At 46.0% G+C, this 17,841-nt stretch overlaps 1 protein-coding gene across 5 annotated transcripts in view; it reads right to left on the reverse strand.

The window, feature by feature from the left end:
* Positions 1 to 3,786: 3,786 nt before the first annotated feature.
* Positions 3,787 to 17,841, reverse strand: part of ARMC8 (armadillo repeat containing 8) — a 108,939-nt gene continuing 94,884 nt past the window's right edge. For all 5 annotated transcript variants that reach the window (XM_005908928.2, XM_070375745.1, XM_005908926.2 and 2 more), the window contains 4 exons: positions 16,409 to 16,504; positions 11,848 to 11,920; positions 10,412 to 10,505; positions 3,787 to 6,346 (listed from right to left, as the gene is read on the reverse strand). In XM_005908928.2, coding sequence (XP_005908990.1) covers positions 6,313 to 6,346; positions 10,412 to 10,505; positions 11,848 to 11,920; positions 16,409 to 16,504 — 297 coding nt within the window. In that variant the 3' untranslated portion in view covers positions 3,787 to 6,312. The remainder of the gene's footprint in view (positions 6,347 to 10,411; positions 10,506 to 11,847; positions 11,921 to 16,408; positions 16,505 to 17,841) is intronic.

Genomic DNA, 17,841 nt, shown 5'->3' on the forward strand with positions numbered 1-17,841 from the left:
GTCAAACTCATGTCCATTGAGTCAGTGATGCCATCCAACCATCTCATCCTCTGTCATCTCCTCCTCCCACCTTCAATCTTTCCTAGCATCAGGGTCTCTTCTAGTGAGTCAGTTCTTCGCATCAGATGGCCAAAGTATTGGAGTTTCAACTTCAACATCAGTTCTTCCAATGAATATTCAGGACTGATTTCCTTTAGGATAGACTGGTTGGATCTCACTGCAGTTCGAGAGACTCTCCAGAGTTTTCTCCAACATCAGAGTTCAAAAGCATCAATTCTTCAGTACTCAGCTTTCTTTATAGTCCAACTCTCACATCCATACATGACTACTGGAAAAACCATAGCTTTGACAAGATGGACCTTTGTTGGCAAAGTAACATCTCTGCTTTATAATATGCTGTCTAGGTTGATCATAGCTTTTCTTCCAATGAGCAAGTGTCTTTTAATTTCATGGCTGCAGTCACCATCTGCAGTGATTTTGGAGCCCCCCCAAAATAAAGTCTGCCATTGTTTCCTGTTTCGCCATCTATTTGCCATGAAGTGATGGGACCAGATGCCATGATCTTTGTTTTCTGAATGTTGAGCTTTAAACCAACTTTTTCACTCTCCTCTTTCACTTTCATCAAGAGGCTCTTTAGTTTTCTTTGCTTTCTTCCATAAAGGTGGTGTCATCTGAGTATCTATTTCTCCCAGCAATCTTGATTCCAGCTTGTGCTTCATCCAGCCCAGCATTTTGCATGGGTGATAATATACAGCCTTGATGTACTTCTTTCCCAATTTGGAACCAGTCTGCTGTTCCATGTCCAGTTCTGACTGTTGCTTCTTGACCTGCATACAGATTTCTCAGGAGGCAGGTAAGGTGGTCTGGTATTCCCATCTCTTGAAGAATTTTCCACAGTTTGTTGTGATTCACACAGTGAAAGATTTTGGCATAATCAGTAAAGCAGATGTTTTTTGGGAACTCTCTTGCTTTTTCGATGATCCAATGGATGTTGGCAATTTGATCTCTGGTTTCTCTGCATTTTCTAAATCCAGCTTGAACTTCTGGAAGTTCTTGGTTCACATACTGTTGAAGCCTGGCTTGGAGAATTTTGAGCATTACTTTACTAGCGTGTGAGATGAGTGCAATTTTGCAGTAGTTTGAACATTCTTTGGCCTTGCCTTTCTTTGGGACTGGAACGAAAACTGACCTTTTCCAGTCCTGTGGCCACTGATGAGTTTCCCAAATTTGCTGGCATATTGAGTGCAGCACTTTCACAGCATCATCTTTCAGGATTTGAAAGAGCTCAACTGGAACTCCATCACCTCCACTAGCTTTGTTCATAGTGATGTTTCATAAGGCCCACTTGACTTCACATTTCAGGATGTCTGGCTCTAGGTGAGCACACCATCATAGTTATCTGGGTCATGAAGTTCTTTTTTGTATAGTTCTGTGTATTCTTGCCACCTCTTCTTAATATCTTCTGCTTCTGTTAGGTCCATATCATTTCTGTCCTTTATTGTGCCCATCTTTACATGAAATGTTCCCTTGGTATCTCTAATTTTCTTGAAAAGCTCTCTAGTCTTTCCTATTCTATTGTTTTCCTCTATTTCTTTGCATTGATTGCTGAGGAAGGCTTTCTTATCTCTCCTTGCTATTCTTTGGAACTCTGCATTCAGATGGGAATATCTTTCCTTTTCTCCTTTGCCTTTAGCTTCTCTTCTTTTCTCAGCTATATGTAAGGCCTCCTCAGACAACCATTTTGCCTTTTTACATTTCTTTTTCTTGGGGATGGTCTTGATCACTGCCTCCTGTACAATGTCACAAACCTCCATCCATAGTTCTTTAGGCACTCTATCAGATCTAATGCCTTGAATCTATTTATCACTTCCACTGTACAATCGTAAGGGATTTGATTTAGGTCATACCTGAATGGTCTGGTAGTTTTCCCTACTTTCTTCAACTTAAGTCTGCATTTGGCAATAAGGAGTTCATGATCTGAGGCACAGTCAGCTCCCAGTCTTGTTTTTGCTGACTATATAGAGCTTCTCCATCTTTGGCTGCAAATATAATCAATCTGATTTCGATATTGACCATCTGGTGATGTACACGCATAGAGTCTTGGTATTTCCCACGACCTTGGGTCACCTCTGGATGGAAAGTTGCCTGCCCGTTGTACTCAGCACCATCAGCACAGGCCCCGTGAGAACACTCAGTGGAGCCCTCCCTGACAGACTCTTGTCAGGAAAGTTGACTCCACGAAGGCAGGACAACCGCCCGCGCCCCCCTCCCCCCCCCCAGATACAGAGCCCACCAAGGGGCTGTGTTCTGACCTTTGTGAGTGGTCTCAAGATGGGGCGGCTCTGTCAGTCTGGGCTCACCTCTGAGCTGGCTCCAGAGCCCCACACTTGGTCTTCCACACCATGGGTGTTGTTTGGCTTTGAATGAGTTGCTTGGGGGTACATCCAGTTCACAGCTATCTGGTCTCCCCAGAAGCTGGGATGCCAAGCTTCCATTCCTGGAGAGAGGTTAGGTGAGAAATGGAGTGACCAAGGCCTCTGAAAGCAGGGGAGAGAAGAGCAGGTGGAGGGACTGGCCTGTGTGTGTAGGTGTTTGTGATGACCTTTCAGCTTTCCCAGGATGTGGCTGGGATGGCAGGGCTGGGATGGGGAAAGCAGGAGGACATAGGTGACATGGCTGGGGTAGGAGGTGTGGTGACACACCCCTTCCTTCTATTGCAAGGGTGCTTCTTTTCTCAGAGTCCAGAAGGTTCCTGGCAGAAGGAATGAGGGTGGGGTGAAGAGAGAGGAAGAGAAGCTCCTGAAAGTGATGGAAATGTCTGCTCACCAACAGAGGAGGGAACTCCTTGGTAGACACCCTGGGCCTGTGGGATGGGCACCGTTTAAGGCCTTACGGCTTCTCCCAGGTGTGAGCACCCGAGAGGGTGGAGGGCAGGCCTAGTCCCACTAAGTCAAGGAGGTGGCCTGACTGTCTCAGGCCCTCCACTCAGCCAGGGGGTTGACCGTCCAGCAGAGCCAAGGCCAAGGCTGGGAGCTGAAGGGATAGAGGGAGGAAGGCACTTGGGGGGCCATAGCATGGCTCCCTCAGCTTGCCCTGAAGCCAGGTCAGGACCAAAACCCTCCTCAGGCTGGGAATGGACACATGCCTCCTGCCCAGCACCCAGGGAGGTCAGTGCCAGGGGCAGGTCCAGGGCAGCACTAGCCCCACCACAGGTGGCAAGGTCCTGGGACTTCTCTGTCAGCTCTCCAGCAGGATCAGTGGTCAGTCCCTGCTTTTCCAAGCCTCGCCTCCAAGCTCCTCCTGTGGCAGGGGAATCGCCTCCCCCACCAACCACCTCACCATCTTCCCCTCACGCTCTAGGGCAGGCATCCTTGGCTTTCCCTCAGATTCTAGTGAGGCCAAGAGACAGGTGGCGTGTCCCTACGTTTCAGACATGGGGGAGGAGGGGAAGAAGGTGGCACGCTGGAAATACAGGTCATCTGCTAAGCTCCGGGCTTGAGTCCAGCGGGTGCTGGCGGGGGAGTGGCACACAGAAAGAGAAGAGGAGAGGATGGAGGGGGAGCCCTGGGAGTGTGCACCTGTCAGTGGGAAAGGGGGCTGCAGACAGCTGCAGAGGCTCCTGGAAGCCACAGTTATCCTAGGGTACTAGCTCTGTCTCTGAAATGCAGTCACTTCCCAGCCTCTAAATCATCAAGAATCCGGGTTTCGAAAGTCAGTCCACATCATCTTCTAATGTTTCCTACTGTTCTAGATATTTGGAAAACAGACTCCTTTTTAGAAGTTGCATGCTTTTTTCTTGGCTTTTATTAGCATGTGTTAAAAATCATTATCCAAACACTACCAGAAGAACATGTATTGTTCTGCATAAAGTGCTTAAGGAAAAAAAATGCAACTTATTAAATTGGACATTCTTTTCTAGTTCATAAATTTTGGGTTACAATCAGGGCACAAAAGGAGAAACAGAATGCAGTATTAGAGAGAGCGAGAAGCTTAGTTAAGAACTTGGGTGGAGACACAAGCCCACGTTCCATTCCCCCCACTTCCTTGCAGACAGAACACTGCATCTGCATAAAGCAGCAAACAGCTTTGTTTTAATAAATACATTTTCCTTCATTCAAATCAGAAAAGTTAATTATCATAAAGCACTTTTCCTCTGACCATCTGTTTATAGCCACAGGCAAGATTTATCCACAGAGTTTAAGTGTCAAAGTGTCATTTCATTGGGCTTTCAGCTTTCTAATGCTATCTGGGTTCAAGATTGTCTCAGCAATTCATTACTGGTTTATTTATATTTACCTGGTACTTAAAAATACCAACTCTATAGTGTTTTGTGTTACAAATGCCAACCAAGGATATTTTCTCAGTACTAGAAATGTCAGTGAGTGGGCCTAAATAAGGCTTTTACCCCCAGAACACTCCATTTTCTTTAAACTGGCTTCTGCACATTAGCACTCTGATGGTTGCACAAAACCCAAGTCCCTGTTGGGACAGATTTTAAAATCATTAATGTTCTGAAAGAAAAAATACAACTTGGAAATCTCTGTGTTTGAATCTTGGGTGGTCATGTTGAGAACAGAAAAAAAAAATGGCATTAAATACATTTTAAAAACATTCATTTGCAATCAAACATATTTAAATCTTCCAAGGAAGGAGCAGGTTGGTGATGGAGTGGCTGCACCACCGGCAGCTCCGTCAGGAATGGCAGGCAGGTTTGGGAGCCCATCGGGTGCACAAACTCAGGGCAAGCTTCTGAGCATAGACCCTGCTTCCTGGCCACGATGCCTCTGAACTTCTTATAGCCAAGGGAAAAGGAAGGTTGGTTGTACCTTCAAACAGTCAGGAGTAATCATGTTGAGTTCACCTTGAAGCTGACCCAGAAGTTGGAGCAGGTACCAAGCTAAGGGCTGCCAAAGGCCAAAGCAGTCCTGACTGGAAAAAGCTGTCATCTTCGGTCCTCCCAAGGGGACCCCCTTCCCTTCTCTCAAACTTCAGTGCTTTGGGCTCCATGCAGGAAAAGATCTTAGCCACATCATTTACTAAAATTTCCATCTCACTTTACGAAAGCACACTGAATAGCAGTCCTGAGTGACAAGTATATAGAATTTGCTGAGTACAGCCAAGAGAAAAACAGCTTTCTAAACTATTCTGTTCTCTGCTTCTTCCTACAGATGCATCTGTAGGACATTCTTTAGTTTCACAGTGATATATGCTGTTTCAGGAAGCACAAGGTGATTGGACTTCGTTTCCAGGAAGTGGTGACCTACTTTCGCTGGAGCACAAGTTTCCATGACTGGATCTAAATCCTGCCATCTATTGCTACACCAGTGACAGGGTTTAGGGCAGCTGGGAGGCTCCTGGTGCCCAGTTCCTGCCGAGCGGAGTCCACCAGTCGTGGCTGGGTTTCCACTATCAGTAGTTACATTTCCCTTTGATGTCTGTATTTGTCGCCTCACTCCACTCCAACCTGTCCATCTGACTTGGAAGCCTGAGAGCTTATTGAATTAGTCTGAAAAGAGGCTCTGTACCTGCTGATATTGACGGCAGTAAGATGCTAGCTTACTATTTTGCACAGCACCATATATCATGCCTGTTACTCAGGCCAACTATAGCCAACCTTTTCTTTTTTTTTTTTTTTTTTTTTTTTTTTTTTTTTTTATAAAGAAAATCTATGTAAGTTGAGGTTCAGAAATGCATATATTTTTTTACTTACAAATATTCATCTGACCAAAGTTCAACATAACCTTTATGGAACACTTAACAATTGTTTTGTTTTTAAAATAACATTTCATTCAAACTGTATATAATTCAGTAAATTTTTTTTTTTTAATACAGCAAGCAATGCTTAAACCCTGGAAAATCTGTAGAAAAGAGATTTTCACACAAAATAAGAAAAGAAAACTCTGAGGTATCCCTCACACACACATATTCATTCATTCTGACCTTCATCCACACACATACACAAACACACACACATCCGTGTGTGTGCAGACATACATCCATTCTCACTCACAAAGTGGCTGCAGCATATGCAAAAAACTGTAGGTCCAAAGGAAAATAATTGATTGTTCTAATAAAGAGTCCAGGTAGCTCAGAAAGAAACAAAACAAAACACAATAGTCCTCTGAGGAAATTACTACCTCAAAAAAATGTTCTCAAGATGAATTTGAGATCTAAGCCTACCAAATTGCTTTTGCAAAACAGCTCCCTGCAGTCCAAGGTGACTTGTGCAAATAGAAGGAATCAAATGAGGCTAGTTCCTGTACTTCCTTTATCAAGGATGTGGGATGCCCGCAGGTGCCCGGGGTGTTCTCATCACGCCAGGTACTGCTGCAGCGCCGTCTTTGCCCTGGAATCACAGAGTTCCTGTTAGCCATCATCTCAGAAGTGTAATCAAGGCTCAAAGATGGCAGCTGGGAAAGTAAAAAAATAGGTTCCCCCAAGGGAACTGGGGTGAGCCCAATGGAGTGCCTACTATATAAGGGACAAAGATCTGTGGTCAGCACACACTGCAAACTCATGCTGGCTACATCCCCTTCCTGTAGTCCTGCTCTTGTCCTTACAGCTGCTGCAACTCACGGACATTCTATAGTTCTCCTCTGTCAAACCTGACCTAGGCAGGGGTGAGTAGGTGCTGATTAGAAAGTGCATGGGAGGGGCCAAGAGCTCATGGGATGAGTCTGTTGCATGGCTCAAAACTGTGGGAGGTAGGTTATGATTTTATCCTGTCCTTCACATCATGCCTGATGACACTGACTGATGTGGGTTGTTATGGTGACTGGGGAAGGTAGCTAGTTGAAGAGGAAACTGTGTGTGCAATGTAGGCCATGCCTTAACCTGTCCCAAAGAAGTGCCTTCCTTTGACCTGGGACTGAGAAGGCCTCCTTTACTCTCCCATCATGTGCTTGGTGAAAGCTGCAACTGTGGAAGTCAAGTTTTAGCAATGGTCTCTTTCCCCTTCTAAGTTATGGGAAGAAAAGGCTAAAATTTTCTGTTACTATTAGCTATATACCAAAGCAGACAGGGCATGCAAAAAGCTGGACTCAAGCACAGTTTCTTTGGTGGTGTAATGGATACAATCTATAGTCTTAAAAGGAAATCAGCTCAGGGATACTCCTGCAATTATTTAAGACTCTATAAAGATGATCGTTGCAAACAGTCCAATCCATTAGAACAGAAAGCTCCATAAAAACCGTTCCAAGTTATGAGCGAGTTGGGTTCTATGAGGTCGTTTTCCTAGGAAACAGTTTCTGAATAATGCCATAGGCTACCTCTCATTGGCCATAACTTCACAAACCCGAGGCCCTCTGAGCCTGGGGTGGAGAGGTCTAGTTGGCAATAACTCCACATCTGTTAAGTGTCTGAAAGTCAAAAGGTCACACAGCCTTGAATACAGAAAGAAACTTAGAGATGTTGCTGTTAGGTCACAGACTGTGCCATGGTGGGAATGTCTACATGAGGGTCTTGATCAAAATTCTGCATTACTCTTTAAAACTGCCAAGTCAGACTCCTTGTGGATCTTTCTAAGGGTTTGGCTATATTGGACCTCAGAGACTGTGCCCCCGTGATCTTTCTGCTACCTATTACTATCTAAGGAGTCTTTCCAATGGATGGCTTTAAGGCAAGGTCACCTTTCCTTAAATGGACTGAGGTAGAGTAGCTTGGACCTTGATTCTTTTCATGGGGTTTAAGAAATGCTGAAAACATATGTGCCATGCAGGTTTTGGGAAACAATACTGCTGCTGCTGCTACTGCTAAGTCACTTCAGTCTTGTCCGATTCTGTGCGACCCCAGAGATGGCAGCCCACCAGACTCCCCCGTCCCTGGGATTCTCCAGGCAAGAATACTGGAGTGGGTTGCCATTTCCTTCTCCAAGTAATGTTAGGCCAGAACTTAAACCTACCTCACTTCATGCTGGTGAGGTCTCTTTTCAGGTCGTTCCAGAGAGGGTTTTAAGCAGAACTATTTTAATTTCTGAACAAACACAAGAAAAAACCCTGGGAACAGCCTGGCTCTTGGCCAGAAGAGATGGGCTGACAGAGTCTGTTACTGCTGCTGTGGAGGCGGAGGTTCCCGCTCTCAAGGTGGAGCTCAAATCCCGCCTTCAGCATGCGCCGCCCTGACTTCAATGTGCCTTCGATGGCATACTCATCTGAGCAGCAGCTTGGGGATCTGTTTTCTTTAACCCACTGGATAGCAAGCTCCAGGAAGGCAGGAGCCCAGCTCTGTGTGCTCTATCTGGCCCAGCCATTTACTCGAGGAGCCGTTAAACAAGTTCCTTCCCTGGAGCAGATAAGCAATCTGACAGCCATGACACAGTGTGGTGTGTCCTCTGGGTGCTATGGGAGCACAGAGGGGTCCCTAGCAAAGTCTGGGGGCCAGGGTGGAGAATGGATCTGGCAAGACTTCCACAGAGGTGATAACCTGATTTGAAGGACGGATGGTCACTGTCCAAGCGTTCTCTGCCTTTGCTTTTAGGACACCTATTGCCCAGGTCTCTGCGTCTCCCAGTGGTTGTTCTTTCTGACCTTTTGCTGGACATTTTCATTCTCTTCTAAATGCTGGGGTGGAGGTGGGGTATCCCAGTCCATAGTCCTTAGCCCTTCTGTCTTCTCTCCTCTTGTTTATTCTCCCTAGGTGACTCCAGGCAGCTCCATGGTTGATATACTATCCCAATTCATATCTTCAGCCCCTCTCCTCTGAGTCCCTTGGATGGCTAATAGCATCCAAAAGCTGGCACACCAAATGACAACTCTTGATTCTCCAAGACTTGATTATCCTTCTCTTCTCTTTTTCTTGGCATCTTGGCAAATGACCATCTTGGTAGACCTCTCTTCAGTTGCTCAGGCTAAAACTCTAGGCATTTTCCTTTCCTCTCTTTAATATCCTACATCGAATCCATGAGCAAATCTGTTGGCTCTGCCTTTATATTAAATCTTGAATCCAACCACTTCTCAATACTCCCACCACTACCTCCCTCCCTTCTCACCTAACACAACTGCAACAGCCTTGACTGGTCTCCCCGCTTCCATTCCTGCCCTACTGCGAACCATTCTCCACAGAGCCACCAGAACCAGCTTCTAAAAATTCACATCAGATACTATCTCTTCCATTCAAAACCCTCCAATGACCTCCTATTAAACTGCATAAAAGCCAAAGTTCATGCTACAGGCTACAAGGCTCTTACTGCCTCCCTGCGTCTACTTCTTCTCACTCTCCCGCCCATTTATTTTTCCGCATTCCACTGGTCTTCTTGCTGTTTCTTGAATGCTCGAGCTCACTCCTGCCTCAGGACCTTGAACCTCCTGTCCCCTCTGTCTGGAATACTATTCTTCTAAACATCTGCTAGGCAGACCCTCTCATTTCACCGAGGTCTTAGATCAAATAATGTCACATCTTCAGAGAAGCTTTTACTGACTAATCTATATGACAAGAAACTTTCTTACTTTCCATCCCTTCATCTTGGTTATACCTTCAGTACCTCTCACTATATGTGATCACATTACATATTCATTTGCTTATCGTCTGTCTTCTGTACTAGAACGTTAGTTCCACAAGGGCAAGGACTTCATCAATTTTATTCACCCTTATATCTTTGATGCCTGAAGCAATGCTTGGAAGAGGTCAGTATTAAAAAAAAAAAAGTACTTGTTGAATGAATGGGAAGTCAGAGAGAGGCCTGGGATGGCAAATCTGGTGGAACAGAATGTGTAAACACACGAAGGTGTGATCCTATAAGAGGGCAGGTGTGGCTGCAGCACAGAGGAGGCATGGGGGCAGGGGGGCATGAGGAAGGCAGGGCCAGACCACGGAGCACTCTGAGACCTGCCCAAGAGTCTGCAGGATGAAAGTGAGCTGGAACATGGAGGCTGTATTGTAAGTGTTCACAGCCAGAAAAAACATTCTTGGCTATCCAGAGGTTAGAGGGGTCTCAGACTGTACTCTCGCCTCCTCTAGTAAATGGTGAGCTCACTAAGGACAGGGACTCCCTCCTGGTCACAGCTGCAGCCCCAGCAGCCAGGCTGGGCTGGCACAAGGCAGGCACTTAGTGAGGTTCTGAGCTAATGAATGCTTTTATAATTGGCCCTCATTTCTGCTCTCCAAAAGGCCACATGCTTTTCTATTCTAAAGATCAAGAGACTGAAAGGGAATGGCCTCAGGATCCTTTCTAGATTCCCATGATGGTGGTCCAGGCTCACATTCATTCACAGTGAGATGAAAATCTTTAATAATCTGCCAATTATTGGTTTATCTCTGACTCAGATGTCACACAGTTGGCTCACAGATTACTAAAAAGGGAAGCCAAGAATCTAAAAGACTTTTGAGTTTGACCCTGTGGCTTACTAAGCAATTTAAACTCTTTCAACAAAGAATTCAACACCCCAAAGCAAGGACCTTTAACTTTGATACTCACTTGTCACAAAGATTTGAATCTGGTGACTGACTCAGTTTGTGTAGAATATCTACGATGCCCATGTCTCGTAATTTATCCTGGCGTTCTTGTGAGCCTGAGAGATGAAAGCTAGCAGGTTACTGGGAATATTACCCAGGCCATTGCTCTCTTTAATGTACAGCCAACAGTCTGGAGCCTTACCAGTGTTCTTGCCCCCTCCATCCCCCCCAAACCAGCTCCCCCAGTGTAACCCAATCTCCTTGTGCTGGGATTCTCTAACAGTGTTCTAACTGGTCTCTTGGCCTCTTGGACCCTGCTCCCTGGGTTCTGCTGCTGGATCAGTTTCTCCACAGACCACAGGGTCAAGGCCAGAGTCTTCAGCTGGGCACAAGGTCCTGCCATCAGGCCTCATTTTCATCATTTTTTTTCTGGACAGACTTAGCCAGGTTCTTCCTACTCCAAACCAGTCTCGTTTCCCACCCCCTCTATTCCCACCCACTCTCCTCTGATTTCCCAGCACTTCCTGCTGCCTCTCAGACCATGGCACCTCCAACTCCACATTGCTTTGTCCCATCTTCCAACTAGATTAGGACCTCCTTGAGGGCAGCTTGTTTCCCTGGCACCTGGGCCGGCAAGTGGTCTCTTGGCCCATGCATTGAACCCAGCTCCTCCTCTTTCTGCTTTGTTCTGGACCCACTGCAAAGTGTAATTCCTCCAGATTCTCTCCTCACTGAGGCGCCCACAGTGACTCACTCATGCACTGACCTCCTTGAGACTCAGTGAACCAGAATCTCCAGGGGTGGTGCGCAGAAATCTGCATTTTACAAAGTCCCTCAGGTGGTGCTCATGCAGCCAATCCAACACTGAGGCCCACTGCACTCCTCACTACCTTGGCTGTTTACTGGAATCACATGGGGAATTTAAAAAACCACTTATGCCTGGAGCCCACCCCAGGGATTCTGACTTAACTGGCTGATGCGAATGCACAGTCAAGGTGGAGCGCTATAGAGGCCTGCTCACACTCACCGCCTCACCAGGCACGGTGCAGTTCTCCCTTCTCACCAGCCACCCTCTTCTCCCCCGAGCTTACCTGCCTGTGGTCCTTCCGTGTGCTCCCCCTGCACACAGTGAAAGGTCAGCCCTCCCGCCCACCCTCACCTCTCATCTTCTTCAAGTGCATCTCACCATCCTCCTCCTCAGCTCTCAAGGGCAAGGGCTGTCACTTCTCTAGGGTCTCCTCCAATCCCCACGCTCAGTACTCCGGAACAGTGCTGACTCCAAGGTGGGGACTCCATGTTAGCTAGGCCAGCAGATTCTCATTCATACCTAGGAGACTTTGTTGGGTGCTTGGGGCCCAATGAGTGGTGCCTCTACCCAGGATTTTGAGGCAGTTGATGCCATTCTTGTTTGACACCTTCTTCTCCATAATTTTTTTTTAGATCTCACCAATCTCTTACCTTCCTCTTCATTCCATACGAGGTTTGATATACAAAACATTGCGGCAAGCTGCAATTTGACATGTGAATGACCCTATTTGATGCAGAAACAGAAAAAAAAAGGAGGTACTCTCATTTGAGGTAATTTTTTGTAACATACCACAGACAATTCCAATAGCCTAAAAGTCTGAAGCAGGGGCCTCAAATCCAAATGTCTCAAGGGGTACAAAGTTAGTGCTAATGGGTGAACAGGTTGGGCTAAAGACAACAGAGAGTGGTGGGAAATTTGGTACACTGGGGAGTGAAGGCTGCCAGGACTCCATACTCAAATTTTAGAGACCCTCGGGCTGGCCAAGCAAAACACCTCAAGGGCCACAGGTGCAGTCTGCAAAACTCAACCCATACACACAGGAACACTGGCTTAGGACAAGTCTATGCTTTTGACTATTCTCTGTCTACATAAGGAAGCGTTCAGGGCCAATAAACTGGATGGATGTGCACTTAATATTTATCCCTTTGGCTACTGATTATCTGATTCAAATTGCTTGCTTCTTTAGGAACAGCATAAAAAACTTGACTGAGTCTCTACTATTATTAAGGACTCTCCTTATTCTTCTAAACGCAGTCTCATTTATTTCTCTTAATAATGTACTGAAAGTACAACCATTTTTGCTTGTTATTATTTATCCAGATAGAGTGCTTTTTCTTAAATGAAAGAGGACCCTAAACATCTTTACAGATGATGTTTTTGGCTGCACCATGTGGTATGTGGGATGTTAGTTCCCTGACCGGAGGTCAGATCTGCAACCTGCATTGAACACATGGAGTCCTAACCACTGGTAACCACTGGACCGCCAGGGAAATTCATACAGGTGATTTTTCAATTGGTCAATTAAAAAAATAAAGTTCTCAGTACACTTAAATAACTCATGCATATCTGGGAAATACCATGACATAATATATGCTCAACAGTTTCTTGAAGGCTGGGACAGACTCTTCTTGCCACGTAAAACTGTATCTGAACTAAGCAGAGATAAAGGATATGGTTTCCTTCATTAGAATTCTACGGCTGGTGATTCTTTTTCCCTCCTACCTGCCAAGGCTTTTACAGAGCTGTCCAGTTTGGGCTCCACTAAGACAAAACAGAATAAAATGCACCATCTACTCCCAGCATCAGGCCATGAATGAGTATTTGTTGAATAAACAAACTTATTTATATTGCAACACTAAGCATTTACATCCAGCATTCACTCAATGAATTTTTTTTTTGAGAAAACAAATTGCTTGATAGAGAAAACTGAAGGGTGAAGTTTTCACTAATTTTAAGTGAAACGTACAGAAAAGATCTCTTTAAAGGAGGCAATACTTATGCAGAGGAAGAATAAAAAATAGGAAGGTGCCAGGTATACAAAGATCAAGAGGCACCAAGAAGAAGGAAAAGTTCCTGAAAGGGTTTGCGGTAAGAAGAAATTGTAAAGCTGTGCATATTGAGAAGGAAAAGCAGAGTAAAACGTGGAGAAGCAGGCATGGCTAACTGTGGGCCCCTGTAGGCCAGAGTAAGGATGGATTTCACTGAGGTGACAGGAAGCCCTGAAGGATTTAAGCAGTGGAGGGACAACATCTGATTTACATTTTTAGAAGATCATCCAGGCTGAAGGGATTGGAATGACAGTGCAGAGGTGTCTAGGAGGCTATCATGGTCCACAGGGCACGAGTAGCTGTGGCCTGAAGGGTGAGGGTTGTGGTGACAGAAAAAAGTCAACAGCACACAGATCGGTCTTGGGGAAGGCTAACAGGACCTACTGACAAAGCGGATTAATGAGGTGAAGGAGCTGGAGAAATCAAAATTGACTCCTAGAGGTGAGCAACAGGGTAGATGGCAGTGCCACTGTACCGAGACAGAAACGGTCAGGAGAGGGAAATTCAGGTTTAGGGGAGATACTTAAGAACTGATTTTTAAGCATCAATGTCAAGAGGCTTCAGACAGCCACATGGAGATGCGGAGGAGGCAGGAGGATATGGGAGTCCTGAGCTCTGACGAGAGGTCTAGGCTGGAGGTATACCCTCCATGTGGCCCTTGGATCTTGCTCCCCTCATGAAGAAAGAACCGGCATTTGTAAAACTGTAGACACCATCGGAGTAGCTTCTTGTCAAGGCTTTTGAAGGCCATGTTGTGTTTTGCATTGCTTGGTATCAATGTAAATACTATAATGACTGTAATACTATAATGACAGTGTAAAAACTATAATGACTAATCTATCAGAACTGACTACTGAACTGGAGCCCAGAAACCAAACAAAGAACAGAGATGACAGTCAAAGCCATGGGAGTGGATAAGGTTCCCTAAACCAATGGTTCTCAACTCTGGTCAAACATAAGAACCACCTGGGAGTTGGTTAAAAAAAACACTGATGCCCAGGCTACACCCCAGAACTATTAAATCAGAATCTCGTGAGAAAAGGGGCCAAACAACAGTCTTTGCAAGCTCCCTCCGCTATGCAACAGAGGCACTGAACCATCAATCTCAGGACCATACAAGGAAGAAAAGAGAAGAGGGTCCAGGGCTAAGAAGGGAGGCATAATGTCATGGAAGCCAGGGGAAAAAATGTTTCCAGGAGGAGGAAACAGCCAGCTGAGTTGAAATCTGCTGTGAATGAGGTAAGATGAGGAAAGAAAACTAGCCCTTGGACTTGGCATCATGGAATCAATGGTGGCGTTAACCAGAACAATTTGAGTTGAGCAATGGGGGCAGAGGCCAGATGAAGTGGGCTTGGGAGTGAATTTAGAGGTGAGGAAGGAGGGAGCACATTCAGAAGATGCTCTTGAGAAGTCTGGCTCTGAACAGCAGCAGAGAGACAGGTGTCCTCGATGGGCGTGGGAAGTCCAGAGAAACCTTTAAAAGATTATGGCGATCCTACATGGATCTGGTATTGGAAAGGTAGTGGAGTTCCTGGTTGAAGTTGTACTTTTCTATTCATCAAACACCAAGCATATACTTAAAGGCTAGGCACTCTACAGGTGATAGATATACAAATTATACACAGAACTGACACAATCATTGCCCTCGTGAAGCTTATGCTCAGTAGGTTCACTAACAAACAACTATAAGGGGTGATAATTGAGCTAAGTGCTCTGAAGAAGGGAATAGGATGCAGTAACAAAGAATAACCTGCGCAGACAAGAGTCCAGAAGGAAGTGTCAGCTGAGCTAAGATCCAACAGGCGAGAAGGAACCCCATGAAGGAATGGAGAGCAGAGTGGTCCAGGCAAAAGGGCGGGCATGTGTGATGGTCCTGAGGCAGGAAAGAACTTGCACGGCCTCTCTGAAGAACAAAAGGAGGCCACACTAGTGAACAAAGGTATGAGGGGAAAGAAAGGAGCTGGGGGCACAGATGAGCCAGGTCATGCAGGACTTCACAGGCAGCAAAAGGTGGGGGGAGGATGGATTTTATTCAAGGTGTAATAGGCAACCACTGAAGACTTTGGCTTCTATTTCCCTCATAAAAAAAAAGGTGAGGTCGCCCCTAGGAGTCATGAGGGAAAGAGAAGGTGAGGTCTAAACAATGAGAAGGTAAGAGCCTGTTCTTGTGGAGGATGGAGGTGCCAGCATGCTGGAGAAGCAGAGGGGACACTAAGCAGTGCTGAGTGCACACGTGGGTGTGCATTTAACAAGAAACCAGTCCGTCTGGTTTTGTGCCTTTCTCTATAGTTGTTAACTCCACCATGCAGACAAAGAGAAGACAGGTTCATCCACAGTTAGGGTTTCCCTAGGAGACACTGCGGAGAAGGCAACAGCACCCCATTCCAGTACTCTTGCCTGGAAAATCCCATGGACAGAGGAGCCTGGTAGGCTGCAGTCCACGGGGTCGCTAAGAGTCAGACACGACTGAGTGACTTCACTTTCACTTTCCACTTTCATGCATTGGAGAAGGATATGGCAACCCACTCCAGTGTTCTTGCCTGGAGAATCCCAGGGACGGGGGAGCCTGATGGGCTACCGTCTATGGGGTCGCACAGAGTCAGACACGACTGAAGCGACTTAGCAGCAGCAGCAGCAGGAGACACTGACAGAATGAAGAGAGGAAGCATGTCTAACTTCCAGATTTTGGCAAGGGGCAGTTTCTGGTGATGACAAGATCCCGGTAAGGCTTTGGCAGTACATAGCTGAGGTGTCTACAGGTAGGTAGCAGATTATGATTGAAAACAAACTGGTCAAAGAATAAGAGCCAGAGGTACCAGAGACTAGAGGGTTCATCTGCACAGGATTGAAGCTTTGAGAGGGAAGACAGGATTAGGGGCGCTGAGAGAAGGCCAAGGGCCCAAGTTCTTCACTGTGTAAGAAGGCTGCAATCAGGTGACAGGGTGAAAAATGGGGTGATGAGTGGGAACACTGCCCAGTGGTACAAGCCTCAAGGGCTTGGTGTTGTTTCAGTTTTCAGGATGGAAGAGGATTTCTGGGATTGGTTACAGAGGACTGTATCCTTTGTTTAATTTCTGCACAATTTATTTCAAGCTAGCAGCGCTACCTGTCCTCGCCTTCTAATGTGCAGCTAGGGTAGAGTCATGCAGGGACAAAGGCCTACCATATAATACTTGATTTTCTGCAGGATGTCATCATTGGTCATAATAAGTTCTTTTGCTGTTGTCCCATCTGCTATGTTGGCTAAGATGCACAGTGTCTGGAAAAGAACAAAGGGCGGGAGGAGGTCAGGAAAGTTCTGAAGTCCCCAGACTCAAGCTCTTTCAAGAACCTGGGCAATTTCCCACCTGCAGTACATGTTCCTGATTCTCACATGTTCCCCTCTGAATGCCCTGCTTTCTTATCCCCTAACGTCATTGCCCAGAAAAGTAACCACACCTAAAAAAGTCTGCCTTAGGTAGACGAAAACCCAAATGCTTCAGAGGCTTCTTTCTAGGCATAAACCATCACTGCTAGGCAAAGGCAGCCATGGTCATGTTATCACATAAATCAAAGGGAAAATGTAATTTATTATTATTTTCTTGAAATTCTCATTTTTAAAAGGCACTCTTACTACTAACCCACAAGGTTTCTTCAAAGCAGTAGTCTCTTGAGTAGAAGCTTTGTAGGTGCTATAACTCCTCCTACTCCTCCTTCTAGATGCTACTTGTTTCCAAGCCCATGACCTTCTAGATAAAGACCTGACCCTGTCCATTAGCCTCATGAGATGAGGACCTCTTGACTTTTTGGAACCCTACCAGAGGAACAGAAAGGGAAGAAAAATGTGTGCAGGAGCTGGTCCAGGTTGGCCTAATGTGCAGGGTGGAGGGAGCCTGTGCCAGCTGGCACTCTTGAGGACGGTGCCCACCTTGGTACTGGAAGAAGAGCCTACTCTTGTCAGCTGTTACATCCTCACAGCCAAACCAGCAGGTAGCAGGGATTAAGGTAAAGGTGAAGGGCCTGTGGCAGGGATATTGAGCCAGTGCCAGCCCCAGAAATTCCACAAACACTGGCCGAGCACCTGTAATGTGCCTGAACTCCGCCCACTCCACTGGGCAACAGGCTGAGAGAGGAACAGGACAAACTCCCTAACTCCAAAGGCAAACACACAGTTACATTTCACTGTGGTGCAACTGAGGTGAAAGCAGAACTGAGAAAGCACCAAGTCCATCCGTGTGACAACACAAGGGCAGGGAAGGGCCAGGGAAGGTTTCTTGGAGGAAGTGGCACCAAGTCCACGAGCACAGTGAGGAATCTCTCAAAGAAAAGGGACCAGAGGCGGGGATGGGATCTGAATTCAAAAACATTTTCTCCAATTTTAACCTTTTTCTTTGCTAGACTTTAGTTTGTTAAGCTTACAGGTTATAGCTAATTGAAGAGGATGTTTTCTTCCTATGGCCCAAACCCTCAAATATCTTAAAGGGTATATGGTCTTATTTTTCCTGGGTTAACAACACCACAGTGATTAGACTGTTAAGGAGTGAGTACTGAGGTTGTCCCTAGGATACAGGAAACAGAAAATGGACCATTTATGATCCAAGGCATTGGGGGACTATT

This window comes from Bos mutus, chromosome 1 (assembly GCF_027580195.1).
Source record: "Bos mutus isolate GX-2022 chromosome 1, NWIPB_WYAK_1.1, whole genome shotgun sequence".
In the NCBI taxonomy this organism is placed as follows: domain Eukaryota; kingdom Metazoa; phylum Chordata; class Mammalia; order Artiodactyla; family Bovidae; genus Bos; species Bos mutus.